Source organism: Artemia sp. Qi Xiang Cuo, chromosome 8 (genome assembly GCF_049724085.1).
Source record: "Artemia sp. Qi Xiang Cuo chromosome 8, ASM4972408v1, whole genome shotgun sequence".
Classification (NCBI taxonomy): Eukaryota; Metazoa; Arthropoda; class Branchiopoda; order Anostraca; family Artemiidae; genus Artemia; species Artemia sp. Qi Xiang Cuo.
The window spans coordinates 34,269,188-34,285,743 of NC_142801.1; the positions used below are offsets into that span (position 1 = coordinate 34,269,188).

Sequence of the window (16,556 nt, forward strand, 5' to 3'; positions counted from 1 at the left end):
GCGTGGCGAAAGAGTCTGAGTAATGAGGACATTTCATATTAACCGAGGGTTTGGACATTTTTTTAATCGTTTTAATGCTTTTAAAAGCCCTCTGTTCTATTAATTTCTAGATTTTCATGTTAATCCACTATTTAATTAAATTAATGTATACAAATTAAAACAACACTGTCATTGTACAATGTCAAACAAAAAAATGAAACGAAAATGAAAAGTTATTATTCAGCGTACTAAGAAATAATAAATTGTTTGTTAGTCATAGAAGTAATGTAAGGCACGTCTTACCGTGACTGAGCAATATTTTCATAAAGAGCAATATCTGATCATATTATGGTCAAACTGTAAAAATTCTGAATAATATTGATTTCCTTTAAACATGTTTTGTACCACCACCCTATTTATTCTGCGGCCTATAAGAGACATGAAAAGCAGAAAAGGTTTAAGCCAAGAAAACTTATACTATCAAAAGTAAGACTATATAACTGGAAAAATTTGAATCACTACCAATGCAACAAGCTTATTCCAAAAATAAAAAACAGAGATTAGGGGCAAATCCTCGACCTATACTGATCTTAAGAGCCTCTCTCTGAATTTGAAAATGTGGGTCTAAAACGTAGTTTATGAGCTTTAAGCAAAGAGCCCCCCATCCCTCCAACCGCGGTTGCAGCCAAGTAAAAAGGTAACCACGGCCTATTGCAGCTGATATTAAAAAAAAAGAAGTTTTTAAAGAAACTGTCAAGTATCTAGTAATAGATTAATTTTCACTCACATTAAACTAAAAATCAAGCTGTAATACAAGACAGTTTTCTGAGAGCTTCAAAAAAGACCCTGAAACCCTGTAAAAATGACGCACAAATCGCCAATGTCGAAAACCTTTGGCTGGAGGTCTACAGTCCCCTAAATTGAACAACAAGGAAAATCTCATTTTTGTATGGGTAGCACTGATGCGTCTCCCTTTCCCCTCCATTTCATAAAAAGATCCACAGACATTCCCATCTCCTAATAATTGGTGTGCCACTATGGAAAACGGTACAACGGTTAATATTACTCTATAAACAATTTATAACAAGAGTTTACTTGATAAAAACAACCTGACAAGGTTGTTTTTAGCAAGCACTACACAGGGTTGTTTGGCCTTTGGCAGTCTATTACCTTCCTGGGATTCAAAATACAAGCTATTCTGTTTTCTTCCCTAATTAAATAAAGCCATTTTTCCATAATTACTACATTTATCAAAGGGTTTAGAACTTCAGACCAACTTCTTCATGGGAAAAATCTATGCAGTAAAAATTCTAGTATAATACTGGGGCAAAACTTAATTACGAGAACCCAGCATTTTTCGTAGTTCTTATCGACCACGCATGGTATAAAGAATTAAATCTGGTAGTAAACTAGACATCAACTGCAAACGTCATCTCCACTTAATCTGACATCCAAAAAACTTGAGAGCAGAACGACGACACCTTCAAATGAGACAATACACCATCTTAAGCTGATTTGGGCAAGATATTTTTAGCTCGTTTATTACCGATTTTCATACACGTTTCTTTTTTTTTATTTGACGCCCAACACTATTGAAAACTGCATAAATGTATGTTGAGGCTATTTTCATTAAAAGTTTAATTCTTATTTTACAAGATAAATATGGTTGTTTTGCGTAAGTTTTAAGTTCCTTAATAGATCTTTATTAACAAGTCTCTTTTTTTAAGAAAGTTCAAGTTCAACAAATCTTAAGTTTCCACCTAAGACAAAAAAAATATTGATATTGTTTTCTCAATAATGAGATTTTAACTGCTGAAACTGAGTTATACAATACACCCTCTTCATTAAGCTACATTTTTATCCTATTCATATAGAACGAGAGGAAAATAAACCAAAGGGATCATTTTGTATTTTTTATTTTTGCTTTTGCAGGGAGAGGGAGGTATCTGGTCACAAGAGAAATTTAAGTTTCAACACAGACAGATTGTTTTATTCAGAATAAAGTCAATTTTGATTCTATTTGCGCGCCAGTCTCATGGAATCTTATAATACTATTGGAAAAAAGAGTTGAAATTTCTACTTTATTATGCTGTGAGCTGCATCTAGAGCTATGAGAATTTACTTCCAGATTTAGTTTCAAATGAAGATAATTTTTTTTTAAGCTGGAAAAGAAAATTCAACCAAGCCTAAATTACTCAAAATGAGAGACAGGCGTCAAGAGGGGAATTAAAACAACTGCTTACAAAATGTTATCTTTTAGCCAAAACATATTTAGAACGTTAAAGAATCCAAATTTTTCCTATTTGAAAAAGAAAATACAGAAACCAAGCCTCTCCGTGTCATACTTTTCCAAGCAGACGAGCTTTAATAGATGCGCTCTGCCTGATATAAAATTAGGCTTAATAATAGCGACCATATCTTAAAAACGGCCTATTCACTACACACACCTCAGAATATTTATTTTAAGAACAATGTAATACCTCAGGAATCAAAGGCGCACAAATGAAGTAAATTAGAAACAACCGAAGCTTATCGTCGGGGTTTCCCATCGACGGGTCAGAAAGAATTTCATGAAGAGGTCTTTCCAAATTCAATTTGGTCATTATTTTCTCTTCCGATTCGAAATAAACATCTAAATGTCTCGCTTTCACTTGATCCAAGATGGCTAAAAAAAAGGAAATGAAAAAAATGACTGTTATTACTTTGAATAAAAAGGAAAGTCAAAGATAAAGTTTGATAAAATGAAATAACAGAGAAAAAACACACGCTTAATTGTTGGATATTATGATGAAATAAACTTTTTGTTTATTATCAACGATTGGGCGGTTCTTATCCAACTTTTTCGCTACTCTCAAATCTGTTCTTAGTTTTTGTTGTTTTTTTCTCTATTTTTTATTTTTTATTACCCGCAGATTTTGTGTGAGGACACTTGCCGTTTTGCTTGGTGGGATTCCTGGTGATTCAAACTAGCCACTACTACTACATTCAAGTCTAGTCAAAGCCTCCCTCTTTAAACCTTCCCAAGAAGTTCCCATTCCCCTTAATTCTTTCCTTGCGACATCCTCTAACCCCATTCTGGGACGACCAGCTTTTCGTTTGGCCCTAGACGGTTGGATGACGAGGACTATCTTTCGTAATCTGCCATCCTTCATCCGCAGAACCTGTCCTAGCCATCTCAACCTTTATCTCATTCTAGCCTTAGAAAGCAGGATTGAATGATATTTCTCATACAGCTTGCTGTTTGAGGTACGGTAAGTCAGTCAAGGGTAACCAAAAACAATCCGTAGCTAATTTCTCTGGAGAACATCTAGCAAATCCCCTTCGGTGTTTCGGAGCGCCCACACTTCAGAATCAGAATCATACTTGATCACTGTAATCACTGTAGCTTCCAATATTCTAATCTTGGTTCGTAGACTTATCTTCCTATTCTTCCAAACTTTTTTAAACTCTGAAAAGCACCCTGGGCTTTGGCAATTCTACTTTTAACATCTTTTTTTAGACTAGCAAAATATGAAAAATACATTACCTAAGAACTGCTAAACATAGCAAAAGTATGGTTAGATTTTAGAATTAAGCATAGAAAGTTTCCTTAAGGAAAAATCCTAAACAATCAATTTAGGTGTATGAAACTACGATGTATCCAAATTTTTCAAAAAGAGAATACAAGCACTTTAGTAAAACACCGAAAGCAGATTTTAAAACAGCGTAAGAAATACAACTAGAATCCCCTTCTTAGTGAAAAAAAAGAAGAAAAAAAAATTTGTTGCCAATATATTTACAAGTATGAAAACGCTTAGTAGAAAATAAGAGCAGAGGCTAAGCCATAACTGTGATGTCGTTCAGTTTATGTCCATCCAAGTTTAACCATTCCATGCCGTAATTATGGAATAGGGTTGATGAAATTCATACGATTCTTCAGAACATATTTTTACGATTCTAATAATATAAGATCACGAAAAAAAGGAATTATATCACTTTAGGAATGAAACAGCACAGTGATACCATGTGGAACCACGCCAAGATGAAATCAATTTGATTTTTTTTTTCTTTTATTTTCATTTCGGTTAAGAAACTCCTAAATTCTTCATAAAAAATCCCCCCTCCCCATAAGAAAAATAAAATGACGTTTGTGAGCCAAAGTTACATTTTCAAATAGATCCAACTGATTAAAAGATCTATAGAAAGACACTACATTACATTTTCAAGATTTACATCTTTACGAATAATTGCTCATATGAAAGAAGGGAGCCACTGCAAAAGTGTGTTCCATTCAAAAGTCCCTACTAGTAAAATTAAAGCATAAGAATTATCACACATACCTATTCACAGAGGGAGATTTGCCTTGTATTATTACACTCAATATCTCCTCTAGGGTAGGGAGTAGGGCTAATAACGACTGAGACAAATTGGGGCTTAAAACTCGGTGGGGGGACGTTACGTCTGTTTAATCCTAAGGATATCCTGAACCTCCCCCCCCCTAACATTTTGGCAATCACGGGTGTGGATTTAAATAACAGAAACTGGTTAAAACTAACGTTTTTGCCTATCGTTAAAATGACATCATCTTTAGAAACCGGCAGATATGAATAAAGTGAAAGCTGAAAGGCCAGAAAACATGGATGAAAATAAATATAAACTATCATAAAGTTGAAGGAAATCGCACATTCTCCTAGTCTCCCACTCTTCATGCTCAAGTTCAAGTTTAACTTTAATGACAACTACACATATTTTTGCTGTGTGCTTCGATGCGCTTACTCTGGTATATTTATTTAATATATCGCATTTTCAATGATTCAAACTCAGTAATTAGGTAATTTCAGTTCGTATTAAGTTGCAACTTTGCTCTGAAATTTGCACATGATGAAACTTTTCTTTTTACTTATTTTTTGTCTGTTTTTCATTCATCAGAGGTAGCCCTGTAGCACTCCCCGTGTAAAGTGCCGTGTGCCTTTCATGCCTATTTATTCTTTCTTCTTTTTTTCCAACAAGTCGCGTCAAAGGGGTGGTCGTAGAAACTAGGGATGATGCTCATCCGATTCGAAAAATGAAAGTTCTAGTGGCCTTTAAAAGAATAAAAACTTATTAGGGGGTAACCATACCCCCGTTATGAGGCCTTTTCCGGTACCCGTCGTCCATAACCCCCCAAGACGCATTATCAAAATCAAATTTTAACCATTATATTGGAAACAGCTTAAAATTCCAACCCCTATGTCCCCGGTGAAGAAATAACCTCCACAGCCCCGGGGTTAAGGTCATGACTTATGCCAATAACTAATGGTTTAAAAATTAATCATAGGAAGCGCAATCGCGCTGACTAAGTAAAGAACGATGTTGGCACAATGTATTATTTTTTTTTTCATACCAGGGTACTTCGTATCGAAGGAATTGTCGTAGAAACTTCGAAAAGGGCTCATTCGACACAAAATTGGAATGGCTAGTGCCCTTTTCAATAGTCGAAAGTAATTGGAAGGCAACTAACATCCCTTCCACGCCCACCATTTCCCCAAACACATCCAATCAAAATTTTTAGATAACCATTTTGTTCAGCGTAGTTGATTTCCAGACAGAAATTATGTTTTTGAGGAGGACACTCCCCCCCCCAACCCTCAGAGCAAGGATTTTAAGTTATGCCCTGGGGGCATATAAGAACGATGTTGGCACAATGTATTATTTATTATTTTTTTCTTTAGACTAGGGCACTTCGGATCGAAGAAGTTGTCGTTGAAACTTCGAAAAGGGCTCATTCAATTGGAAATTGGAGTATCTTGTGCCCTTTTTAATAGTCGAAAGTGATTGGAAGGCAACTAACACCACTTCTCTGCCCACCATTTCCCGAAGCACATCCAATCAAAATTTTAAGATAGCCATTTTGTTCAGCTTAGTTGATTTCCAGATAGAAATTATGTTTTGAAGAGGACACTCCCCCAAAACCCTCAGGGCAAGGGTTGTAAGTTATGCCCTGGGGGCATATAAGGCTTTTATAGAAAGCGTAGTCGTAGAAACTTGAAAAAAGGCTCATTCGATTGTAAATTCAAAGGGCTAGTGCCTTTTTAATAGTCGAAAGTGATTTGAGGGCAACTAGCCCCCCTCTCCCACCCACCATGTCCCCAAGCACATTCAATCAAAATTTTGAGATATCCATTTTGTTCAAAGTAGTTGAAAGTTCGGGAAATTATGGCTTTGAGGATGACACTCCCCCCCAACCCTCAGAGCAAGGATTTTAACTTATGCCCTGGGGACATATAAGAACGATGTTGGCACAATGTATTATTTATTATTTTTTCCTTTAGACCAGGGCACTTCGGAACGAAGAAGTTGTCAGAAACTTCGAAAAGGGCTCATTCAATTGGAAATTGGAGCATCTTGTGCCCTTATTAATAGTCGAAAGTGATTGGAAGGCAACTAACACCACTTCTCTGCCCACCATTTCCCGAAGCACATCCAATCAAAATTTTGAGATAGCCATTTTGTTCAGCTTAGTTGATTTCCAGATAGAAATTATGTTTTTGAAAAGGAAACTCCCCTACAGCCCTCAGGGCAAGGGTTGAAGTTATGTCCTAGGGTCGTATAAGGTTTTTATAGAAAGCGTAGTCGTAGAAACTTCAAAAAAGACTCATTCGATTTGAATTTCAAAGGGCTAGAGGGCTTTTTGATAGTCAAAAGTGATTGGAGGGCAATTAGCCCCCCTCTCCCGCCCACCTTTTCCCCAAACACATCCAATCAAAATTTCGAGATAACCATTTTGTTCAACGGGGTTGAAAGTTCATAAGATTAAGTCTTTGTTGTTAACACCCCCCCCCCACCACCCTCAGCATCCAGTTGGTAAAGTATGCCCTTGGGATCCTAAAAGTTTTTATAGAAGGTGTGCTCGCCTATGCATCAAAAAGATTTTATTTGGGTGGAGACTGAAATGGCTAGTACCATCTTTACCAGTTGAAAGTGATTGGATGGCAATTAACACCCCTACCACGCCCACCATTTCCCCAAACACATCCAATAAAATTTTTAAGATACCCATTTTGTTCCACGCAGTTAGAAATTCTGGAAATTATACCTTTGAGCAGACCACTCGCCCCACAGTCTTCAGGGCGTGGGTTATAAATTATGCCTTGGGGGCATATAAGGTTTTTATTGAAATCCTTGTCGTAGAAATCTAAAAAAGGGCTCATTCGATTGGATATTCAAAGGGCTAATGCCCTTTTTAATAGTCAAAAGTCATTAGAGGGCAACTAACCCCCCTCTCAAGCCCACCTTTCCCCCAAACACATCCAATCAAAATTTTTAGATAGCCATTTTATTGAACGTACTTGAAAATTTTGGAAATTAGGTTTTTATGGATGAAAACCTCTGCCCCCGCAGCCCTCAGGCCAAGGGTTGTAAGTTATGCCCTGGGGGCATAAAAGTTTTTATAGAAAGCGATTTTGTAGAAACTTCAAAAAGGGCTCTTTCAATTGGAAATTAAAAAGGTTAGTGCCATTTATAATAGTCGAAAGTGATTGAAGGGCCAATAGCCCCCCCCCCGCACGCCCACCCTGTCCCCAAACACATCCCATCAAAATTTTGAGACATCATTTTGTTCAACATAGTTGAAACTTGAAAGGTCTGGAAATTAGGTATTTTAGGATGGTAACCCCCTCAGAGCCCTAAGTGCAAGGGTTGTAAATTATGCCCTGGGGGCATATAAGGTTATATAGAAAGTTGTTGTAGTAGTTTCAAAAAGGACTCATTTGATTGGGTATTGAAAGGGTTAGTGCCCTTTTTAATAGTCGAAAGTGAGTGGAGAGTAATTAACCCCCCTCTCAGGCCCACCATTACCCCAAACACATTCAATCAAAGTTTAGAGATAGCCATTTTATTCAACGTAGTTGAAAGTACGGGAAATTGTGTATTTAAGGACGGCAAATGCCCCAGAGCCCCCAGGGCAAAGGTTGTAACTTATGTCCTGGGGGAATATAAGGTTTTTATAGATAGCGTTGTCGTAAAAACTTCAAAAGGGGTTAATTCAATTGGGAATTGAAAGGGTAGTGCCCTTTTTAATAGTCGAAAGTGATTGCAGGGTAAATAACCCCCCTCTCAGGCCCACCATACCCCCCAACACAGCCAATCAAAATTTTCAGAAAGCCATTTTATTCAACGTAGTAGAAAGTTCTGGATAGTAGTTTTTTGAGGATGACAACCCCCCCCCCCAGCCCGCAGGGCAAGGGTTATAAATTATGCCTTGGGGGCCTATAAGGTTTTTATTGAAATCCTTGTCGTAGAAATCTAAAAAAGGGCTCATTCGATTGGATATTCAAAGGGCTAATGCCCTTTTTAATAGTCAAAAGTCATTAGAGGGCAACTAACCCCCCTCTCAAGCCCACCTTTTCCCCAAACACATCCAATCAGACTTTTTAGATAGCCATTTTATTGAACGTACTTGAAAATTTTGGAAATTAGGTTTTTAAGGATGAAAACCTCTGCCCCCGCAGCCCTCAGGCCAAGGGTTGTAAGTTATGCCCTGGGGGCATAAAAGTTTTTATAGAAAGCGATTTTGTAGAAACTTCAAAAAGGGCTCTTTAAATTGGAAATTAAAAAGGTTAGTGCAATTTATAATAGTCTAAAGTGATTTACGGGCAAATAGCCCCCCCCCCTCACGCCCACCATGTCCCCAAACACATCCCATCAAAATTTTGAGACATCATTTTGTTCAACAGAGTTGAAACTTGAAAGGTCTGGAAATTAGGTGTTTTAGGATGGTAACCCCCTCAGAGCCCTAAGTGCACGGGTTGTAAATTATGCCCTGGGGGCATATAAGGTTATATAGAAAGTTGTTGTAGAAGTTTCAAAAAGGACTCATTTGATTGGGTATTGAAAGGGTTAGTGCCCTTTTTAATAGTCGAAAGTGAGTGGAGAGTAATTAACCCCCCTCTCACGCCCACCATTTCCCCAAACACATTCAATCAAAGTTTAGAGATAGCCATTTTATTCAACGTAGTTGAAAGTACGGGAAATTGTGTATTTAAGGACGGCAAATGCCCCAGAGCCCCCAGGGCAAAGGTTGTAACTTATGTCCTGGGGGAATATAAGGTTTTTATAGATAGCGTTGTCGTAAAAACTTCAAAAGGGGTTAATTCAATTGGGAATTGAAAGGGTAGTGCCCTTTTTAATAGTCGAAAGTGATTGGAGGGTAACTAACCCCCCTCTCAGGCCCACCCTCCCCCCAAACACAGCCAATCAAAATTTTCAGATAACCATTTTGTTCAACGTAGTAAAAAGTTCTGGAAATTAGGTTTTTGAGGATGAGAACCCCCCCCCCCCCCAGCCCTCAGGGCAAGGGTTTTAAGTTATGCCCAGGGGGCATATAAGGTTTTTATTGAAAGCGTTGTCGTAGAAACTACAAAAGTGCTCATTTGATTGGGAATTGAAAGGGTTAGTGCCTTTTTTAATAGCTGAAAGTGATTGGAGAGCAACAAACGCCCCTCTCATGCCCACCAATTCCCAAAACACATCCAATCAAAATTCTGGGATAGCCATTTTGTTTAACGTCCTTGAAAGTTCTGGACATTAGGTCTTTCAGGATGACAAGCCCCCTCACAGTCCTCAGGGTAAGGGTTGTAATTTATGCCCTGGGGACATATAAGGTGTTTATAGAAAGCTCTTAGATTGGAAATCGAAAGGCCTAGTAAGCTTTTTAATAGTCGAAAGAGATTGGAAGGCTTGACATTTTTATAGTAAAGATCGAAGTGGGTACAATGTTTTTTTTTTTTTTTTTTTTTTTTTTTTTTTTTCTTTTTTTTTAGACTAGGGCACTTCGTATCGAAGCAGTTGTCGTAGGAACTTTGAAAAGGGCTCATTCGATTAAGAGAGAGAGAGAGAAAATTCATTTTTATTAAATATCAATATTCACAAAAAAAAACATATCAAACAGACCTACCACGTGAAAATCTACAGATTTGTTTGTGGCAGGACTCACTATTTTACTCACTCATACATATATTGAAAAAAACTTACTCACATATATTGAAAAAAAAAGCAATCATATAAATAAATAAGAAATAAACCTCATGGGAACCGCGAACCAATACTTACACAAGATAGAAGACAGAATACAACCCCCCCTCCCCTCACCCATCCCTATTCATTAAGAAATTCTTTAACCTATTTTTAAAAGAGGACACACTCTCAGCCATCCTAGTGCTTTCCGGAAGACTATTCCATACCAAAAAACCCAAATGCCTAAATACAAAACTAGACCTAGCATGTCGTCGTCTCACTAGGTCCGCAGAATTCCTTGTATCATAAGAATGGTACGCAGAATTCAATGATAAAACATCACAAAAAATAATTAGGTGCTAAATTATTTCAACACTGATACACAAAAATACCTGTCCGATAATCCCTCAACTACCCAACATTTAAAATATTAAAATGGTGATAACAATCCATTGTACTTTCACAATTTTCAAAATCACCGAATAGAAAGAGATTGAAAATAGAAAGGGCTAATACCCTTTTTAATAGTCGAAAGTGATTGGAGGGCAAGTAATCCCCTCCCACGCCCATCCTCCTATTTGCCCATTATTTTTAAAACTAAATATGGCCTTAAGATTAAATCAAAATGCACTGTGTTAATGCTAATTCCCAATAAGGCATCTCAGCAGTATCCCAAGAACGACTGAGGATATTATGTTCAAACTTTCGGGACTATTTCTGCTCTTAAAATTTAACCAAATCAAAATAGCGTAAGTGTATCCAATCTATCAAAGAAAGTAAACAGATTTTTTGCGAATGGTATCAAGTTTTCCATTTCAGGTCAACTAGAGGATGTATGAAACTAAATTAAACACTACTGTTTGTGTCCAGATTTTTAAAAAGGTTCATGTTGTTAAAACTGCTGAAAAATTTTCTCCGGCATACACATGGCATACACATATGGAAAGTTTTTTTTGTTTTTAAACATAAAGTTGTGTGACAGAGTCAAACTTTAGCGTAAAGAGCGAGGCGTTGAGGAGGGGACAGCCCGTTTCATATACAGAATAATTTCTGTTCGTTTTAAGTTTTAATGTCGCTCCTTATTTTCAGTAAAAAAAAACTTTTTTTTATTTAATTTCGGAACGTTTTTAATTAATACAGGTTTTGAATTTGACTCACCGTACATGAATAATGAAAACAAAATTTGCATATTAATTTTACTTTTTTGGCTAAATGGCTATCTCTAAAGTTGTTTAATTTTATTTACGAACGTTTTTATCAACAATAAATATACGTAAATTACGAATTAACTTACATAACGAACTTCTATATTCGTATATTTTTATAACATATATTAGGGGGCTTTGGACCCTTATTCAATACCTCTCTCTTTACACTAAAGTTCAAATTTTTTTCCAATTCTTTAAGAATGACCCCTTAATCACAAAGGCCGTTAATTATAATAAATAACTCTTATGAAAGTACCAAGAAAACTTTAGCGTAAAGAGCAAGGTATTGACTAGGGGGTGAACCCAATCATATACGTAATAGTTTCTATTCGTTTTAAGTTTTGATGTCGAAAAGTTTTCATTTAAAAGTTTTTCACTTGAAAACTTCTTTTTTTTATTTAATTAATTAAAAAAAACTTTCTGAAAAATAAGTTTTTCAAAAAAAAAGTAAAGGCCATTTTAAACTTAAGCTCAGCAGATACAAATCCCTGTTAAAATTTAAACTCAAAACGACCAAAAATTACTATTAAAGAATAAATGAAACCCAAAACGAACGGAAATTAAATAAACAATCACAGCAAAAACATACAACAAGTCATAATATATATGAAAAAATAGATCTTAAAGCGAGTAATGCTTAGATTGAATATAAAATCAAGCTTAAAACGAAAAAAAATATTTTGCTATTGAAGTATAAATGAAACTTAAAACAAACAGAAATTAAATAAACAATCAATGCAAACAAACATACAATAGATATTAATGTAAATGAATAAATAAATCTTAAAACGAGTGAAAATTTAATTGAATATGCAAACCAAGCTTGAAACGAACAAAAATCACTACAAATATTAATCGCTGAAAGCTGATCAGTTCATAATTGTACTATAATTTTAATGTTTATTTTCAATATTAAGTACAAAAGACAATATTTGTAATAAAATTGGTTTTCAGTCAAGCGCCAGTGACGCAGTAGGTTTTAGACTTTTACAGTGAGAGAAGGAGGCCATATCCAAAATCTTGTTTGTAATGTTTTTTTTTTGTTTCAAGCTTGATTTACATATTCAATTTAAGTTTCACTCATTTTAAGATTTACTAAGTTTCACTAAAAAATTTTATCTGATGCAATGGCTACCTCAAATTTTCTATCAGATATATTTAGGGAAAAAGGGCTTGGGGGAGGGGCTAGATGCCCTCTGATCGCCTCTTACTGTCAAGAAAGGCGCAACAATTCCTAATTTTTAATTGAATTAGACCTCCATAGAGTCTATATGACAGCCCCTTCCTTATGAAGTGCCTCTGGGAAAAAAATAAATGGAGTGTGGGGGAGTCTAGCTGCCCTCCGATCACTTTTTATTCTTAAAAAGTGAATTAAAACTTTCAACTTCCAATCAAATGAGCCCTCTATGAAGTTTATGCGAGCATCCCTTCCATAACAACCATATATGCCCACTGGGCATAACTTACAACGCCTATCCCCGGGCCCTGGGGGCTGTGTTGAAACCGAAGTTTTGTTACCTGAACTTTAGACTAGTCTTAACAAAATGTCTATCTCATAATTTTCATCTGATGCAATTAGGGCGTGGCGGGGGGGGGGGAGCTGGTTGCCCTCCGGTCTCTTTTATATCTTAAAAGTGAACGAGATCTTTCAATTTCCAATCAAATGAACCACATCCGAAGTTTATACGAGCATCCCTTCCATAAAAACAATATATGCGCCCAGATTATTACTTACAAAGCCCGCCTTTTGGCCCTGGGGGGTTGCGTAGACACAGGGATTTTTTTTTTATCTGACCTTTGAACTATTTTTAGTGAAATGGCTATTTTAAAAATTTATCACATAGGCTTGGGGGAAAAGGGTGGGTGGGGGGTGGGGGGTTAGTTGGCCTTGGATATCTTTTGACTCTTAAAAAGTGATCTAGAACTTTCAATTTCGAGTCAAATCAGCCCTCTCTGAAGTTTATACGAGCATCCTTTTCATAAGAACCATATACGTCCCCAGGACAACACTTAAAACGCCTACCCCCCGGGCCCTGGGAGTTGCGTTGACACCGAAGTTTTTGTTATCTAATTTTTGAAAAATTTTTTAAAACTGGCTATCTCAAAATTTGTAGCGGATGGGTTTGGAAAAAACGGCGAGGGGGCGGGCTAGTTGCCCTTAAAGCTCTTGACTCTTAAAAAGTGAACGAGAATTTTCAATCTCCAATCAAATGAGCCCTCTATGAGGTTTATACGAGCATCCCTTTCATAAGAACCATACATGCCTTTAGGGCATAACTTAGAACGCCGTCCCCCGGGCCCGGGGGGGGGCTTGTATTGACACCGGAGTGTTTGTTATCCGACCTTTGAAATTTTTTTTTAACAAAATGTCTATCTCAAAATTTTCATTAAAGGAGTTTTGAAAAAGAAGGCATGGGGGGGGGGCTAGTTGCCCTCGGATCTCTTTTGACTATTAAAAAGTGCACTCGAACCTTCAATTTCCAATCAAATGAGCCCTCTCTGAAGTTTTTACGAGTATCCATTACATAAGAACTTTATATGCCCCAAGAAATAACTTACCACACCTGGCCCAGGGCCCTGTGGTGCTTTGTCAACACCAGAGTTTTTGTTATCTGAATAGTGAACAATTTTTAACTTAATGGCTATCTCAAAAATTTCCTCGGATGCATTCGGGAAAAAAGGACGTGGTGGGGGGGGGCTAGTTGCCCTCCAATATCTTTTGACTCACAAAAGCTGAACTAGAACTTTCAATTTCAAATCAAATGAGCCCTCTCTAAAGTTTATACGAGCATCCCTTCCATAAGAACTATATATTCCCCCAGGGCATAACTTGCAACGCCTGCCTTCGGGCACTGGGGGACTGTATCGACCCCGGAGCTTTCGTTATATGGTCTTCGAACTATTTAAAAAAAATGGCTATCTCAAAGTTCTTATAAGATGGGTTTGAGAAAAAAAGGGCGTGGATGGGGGGGGGGGCTAAATGTCCTTCAATCTCTTTTGACTCTTAAAAATTGAATTAGAACTTTCAATTTCCAATCGAATGAGCCTTCTTTAAAGTTTATACGAGCATCCCTTCCATGAGAAGCATATATGCCCCAGGACATAACTTACAACGCCTGCCCCCGGGTAATGGGAGGTTTTCTCAACACCGGAGTTTCTATTATATGATCTATGAATTATCTTTGGGAAAATAGCTACCTCAAAATTTTTATCGGATACATTGGGGAAAAAAGGCGTGGGGGGGCTGGTTACCCTCCGATATCTTTTGACGCTTAAAAAGTGAAGTAGAACTTTCAATTTCCAATCAAATAAGCCCTCTCTGAAGTTTATACGAGTATATCTTCCAAAAGAACCATATATGCCCCCAGGGCATAACTTATAACCCTTGCCCTGAAAAACGTGGGGGGGATTGTCCTGCTCAAAGATATAATTTCCAGAACTTTCAACTACGTTGAACAAAATGGCTATGTCAAAATTTTGATTTGATGTGTTTGGGGAAATGGTGGCCGTGGAAGGGTGTTAGTTGCCTTCCAATCACTTTCGACTATTAAAATGGACACTAGCCATTCAAATTTCCAATCGAATGAGCCCTTTTTGAAGTTTCTACGACAATGCCTTCGAAAAAACCTTATATGCCCCCAGGGCATACCTTATAACCCTTGCCCTGAGGGCTGTCGGGGGTTGTCATCCTAAAAGACCTAATTTCCAGAACTTTAGACTACGTTGAACAAAAGGGCTATCTCAAAATTTTGATTGGATGTGTTAGGGAAAAATGTGGGCGTGAGAGGGGGGTTTGTTGCCCTCCAATCACTTTCGACTGTTAAAAAGGGCACTAGTCATTTGAATTTCCAATCGAATGAGCCCTTTTTGAAGTTCTTACGACAAAGCTTTTAATGAAAAGCTTATATGCCCCCACGGCATAACTTACAACCCGTGCCCTGAGGGCTGTGGGGGGAGTGTCCTCCTATAAAACATAATTTCTATCTGGAAATCAACTACGTAGAACAAAATGGCTATCTCAAAATTTTGATTGGGTGTTTTTGGGGAAATGGCGGGCGTGGAAGGCGTGTTAGTTGCCTTCCAATCACTCTTGACCCTTAAAAAGGGTACCAGACCTCTCGATTTCCAATCGAACGAGCCCCCTTTGAAGTATATACGACGATTAAAATTTTGATTGGATGTGTTTGGGGAAACGGTGGGCGTGGAAGGGGTGTTAGTTGCCTCCCAATCACTTTTAACCCTTAAAAAGGGCACTAGAACTCCCGATTTCCAATCGAATAAGCTTCCTTTGAAGTTTTTACGACGACCCCTTCCATATGAAGTGCCTCTGGGAAAAAAAATAATAATAAATAAATAATAAAACATTGGAGCCGTATGACCTTTACTATAGGCAACGCTATAGCGTTGCCTCTGATTTCTGATCGTGTTTTAAAGATAATGCTGGAAAATTCGGCACCCCCTTCATATCATTGTCCCTTCCCCCATGAAAACTTCCTCCTTGGAAAGATCCTCCAACGTAACCCCCCACACCCTCCCCCACTACCATAAAAAAAAAACCTGAAAACGTCTGTATACTTCCCAGTAACCAAAACTATATGTAAACATTGGGCAAAATTCATAACTTCCAGCCCTTCCCCCGGGAACTGGGGGGGATTAAGTCATCTTCAAAGACATAGTTATTATATTTTTCGACTATGCTGAACAAAATGGTTATCTCAAAATTTTGATCAGGTGACTTTGGGAAAAAAAGAGCGTGGGAGGCAGTCTACTTGCCCTCCATTTTTTTTTTGAGTCACTTAAAAAGGGCACTAGAACTTTTAGTTTCCGTACTAATGAGCCCTCTCGTGATATTCTAGGACCACTGGGTCGATACGATCACCCCTGGGGAAAAAAACAACAAACAAAAAAACAAACAAAAACAAATAAACACGCATCCGTGACCTTTATCACGCATCTCTACAGTATGGTTCTCTGGTACGCTGAATTTGATGATGTGATTTTCATTAAGGTTCTATGACTTTTAAGGGGTGTTTCCCCCTTTTTTCGAAAATTAGGCAAATTTTCACAGGCAAGTAGCTTTTGGATAAGACTAAACTTGATGAAACTTATAGATACGAAATCAGCATAAAAATCTGATTCTTTTTATGTATCTATTGCTTTTAAAATTTCGGTTTTTTAGAGTTTCAGTTACTATTGAGCTAGGTCGCTCCTTACTTACAGTTTATTACCACGAACTGTTTCATTTTTGATTTGAATCTCTCTTTATTTTAGGATTCATTTATTCATCCGTAAGTCCATCTCTTACCTTTACATTTAATGTGATTATTCATATTAGTTTCTGTTGGTTTTGGGTTTCATTTATTCGTTGATAGTAATTTCTGTTCGCTCCAAGTTTGA

At 37.2% G+C, this 16,556-nt stretch overlaps 1 protein-coding gene across 1 annotated transcript in view; it reads right to left on the bottom strand.

Moving 5' to 3' along the window:
• The window catches only part of LOC148949349 (protein sly1 homolog), a 204,263-nt gene that overhangs the window by 84,259 nt on the left and 103,448 nt on the right, over positions 1 to 16,556 (bottom strand). The window contains exon 10 of the mRNA XM_089093385.1: positions 2,460 to 2,644. Coding sequence (XP_088949511.1) covers positions 2,460 to 2,644 — 185 coding nt within the window. The remainder of the gene's footprint in view (positions 1 to 2,459; positions 2,645 to 16,556) is intronic.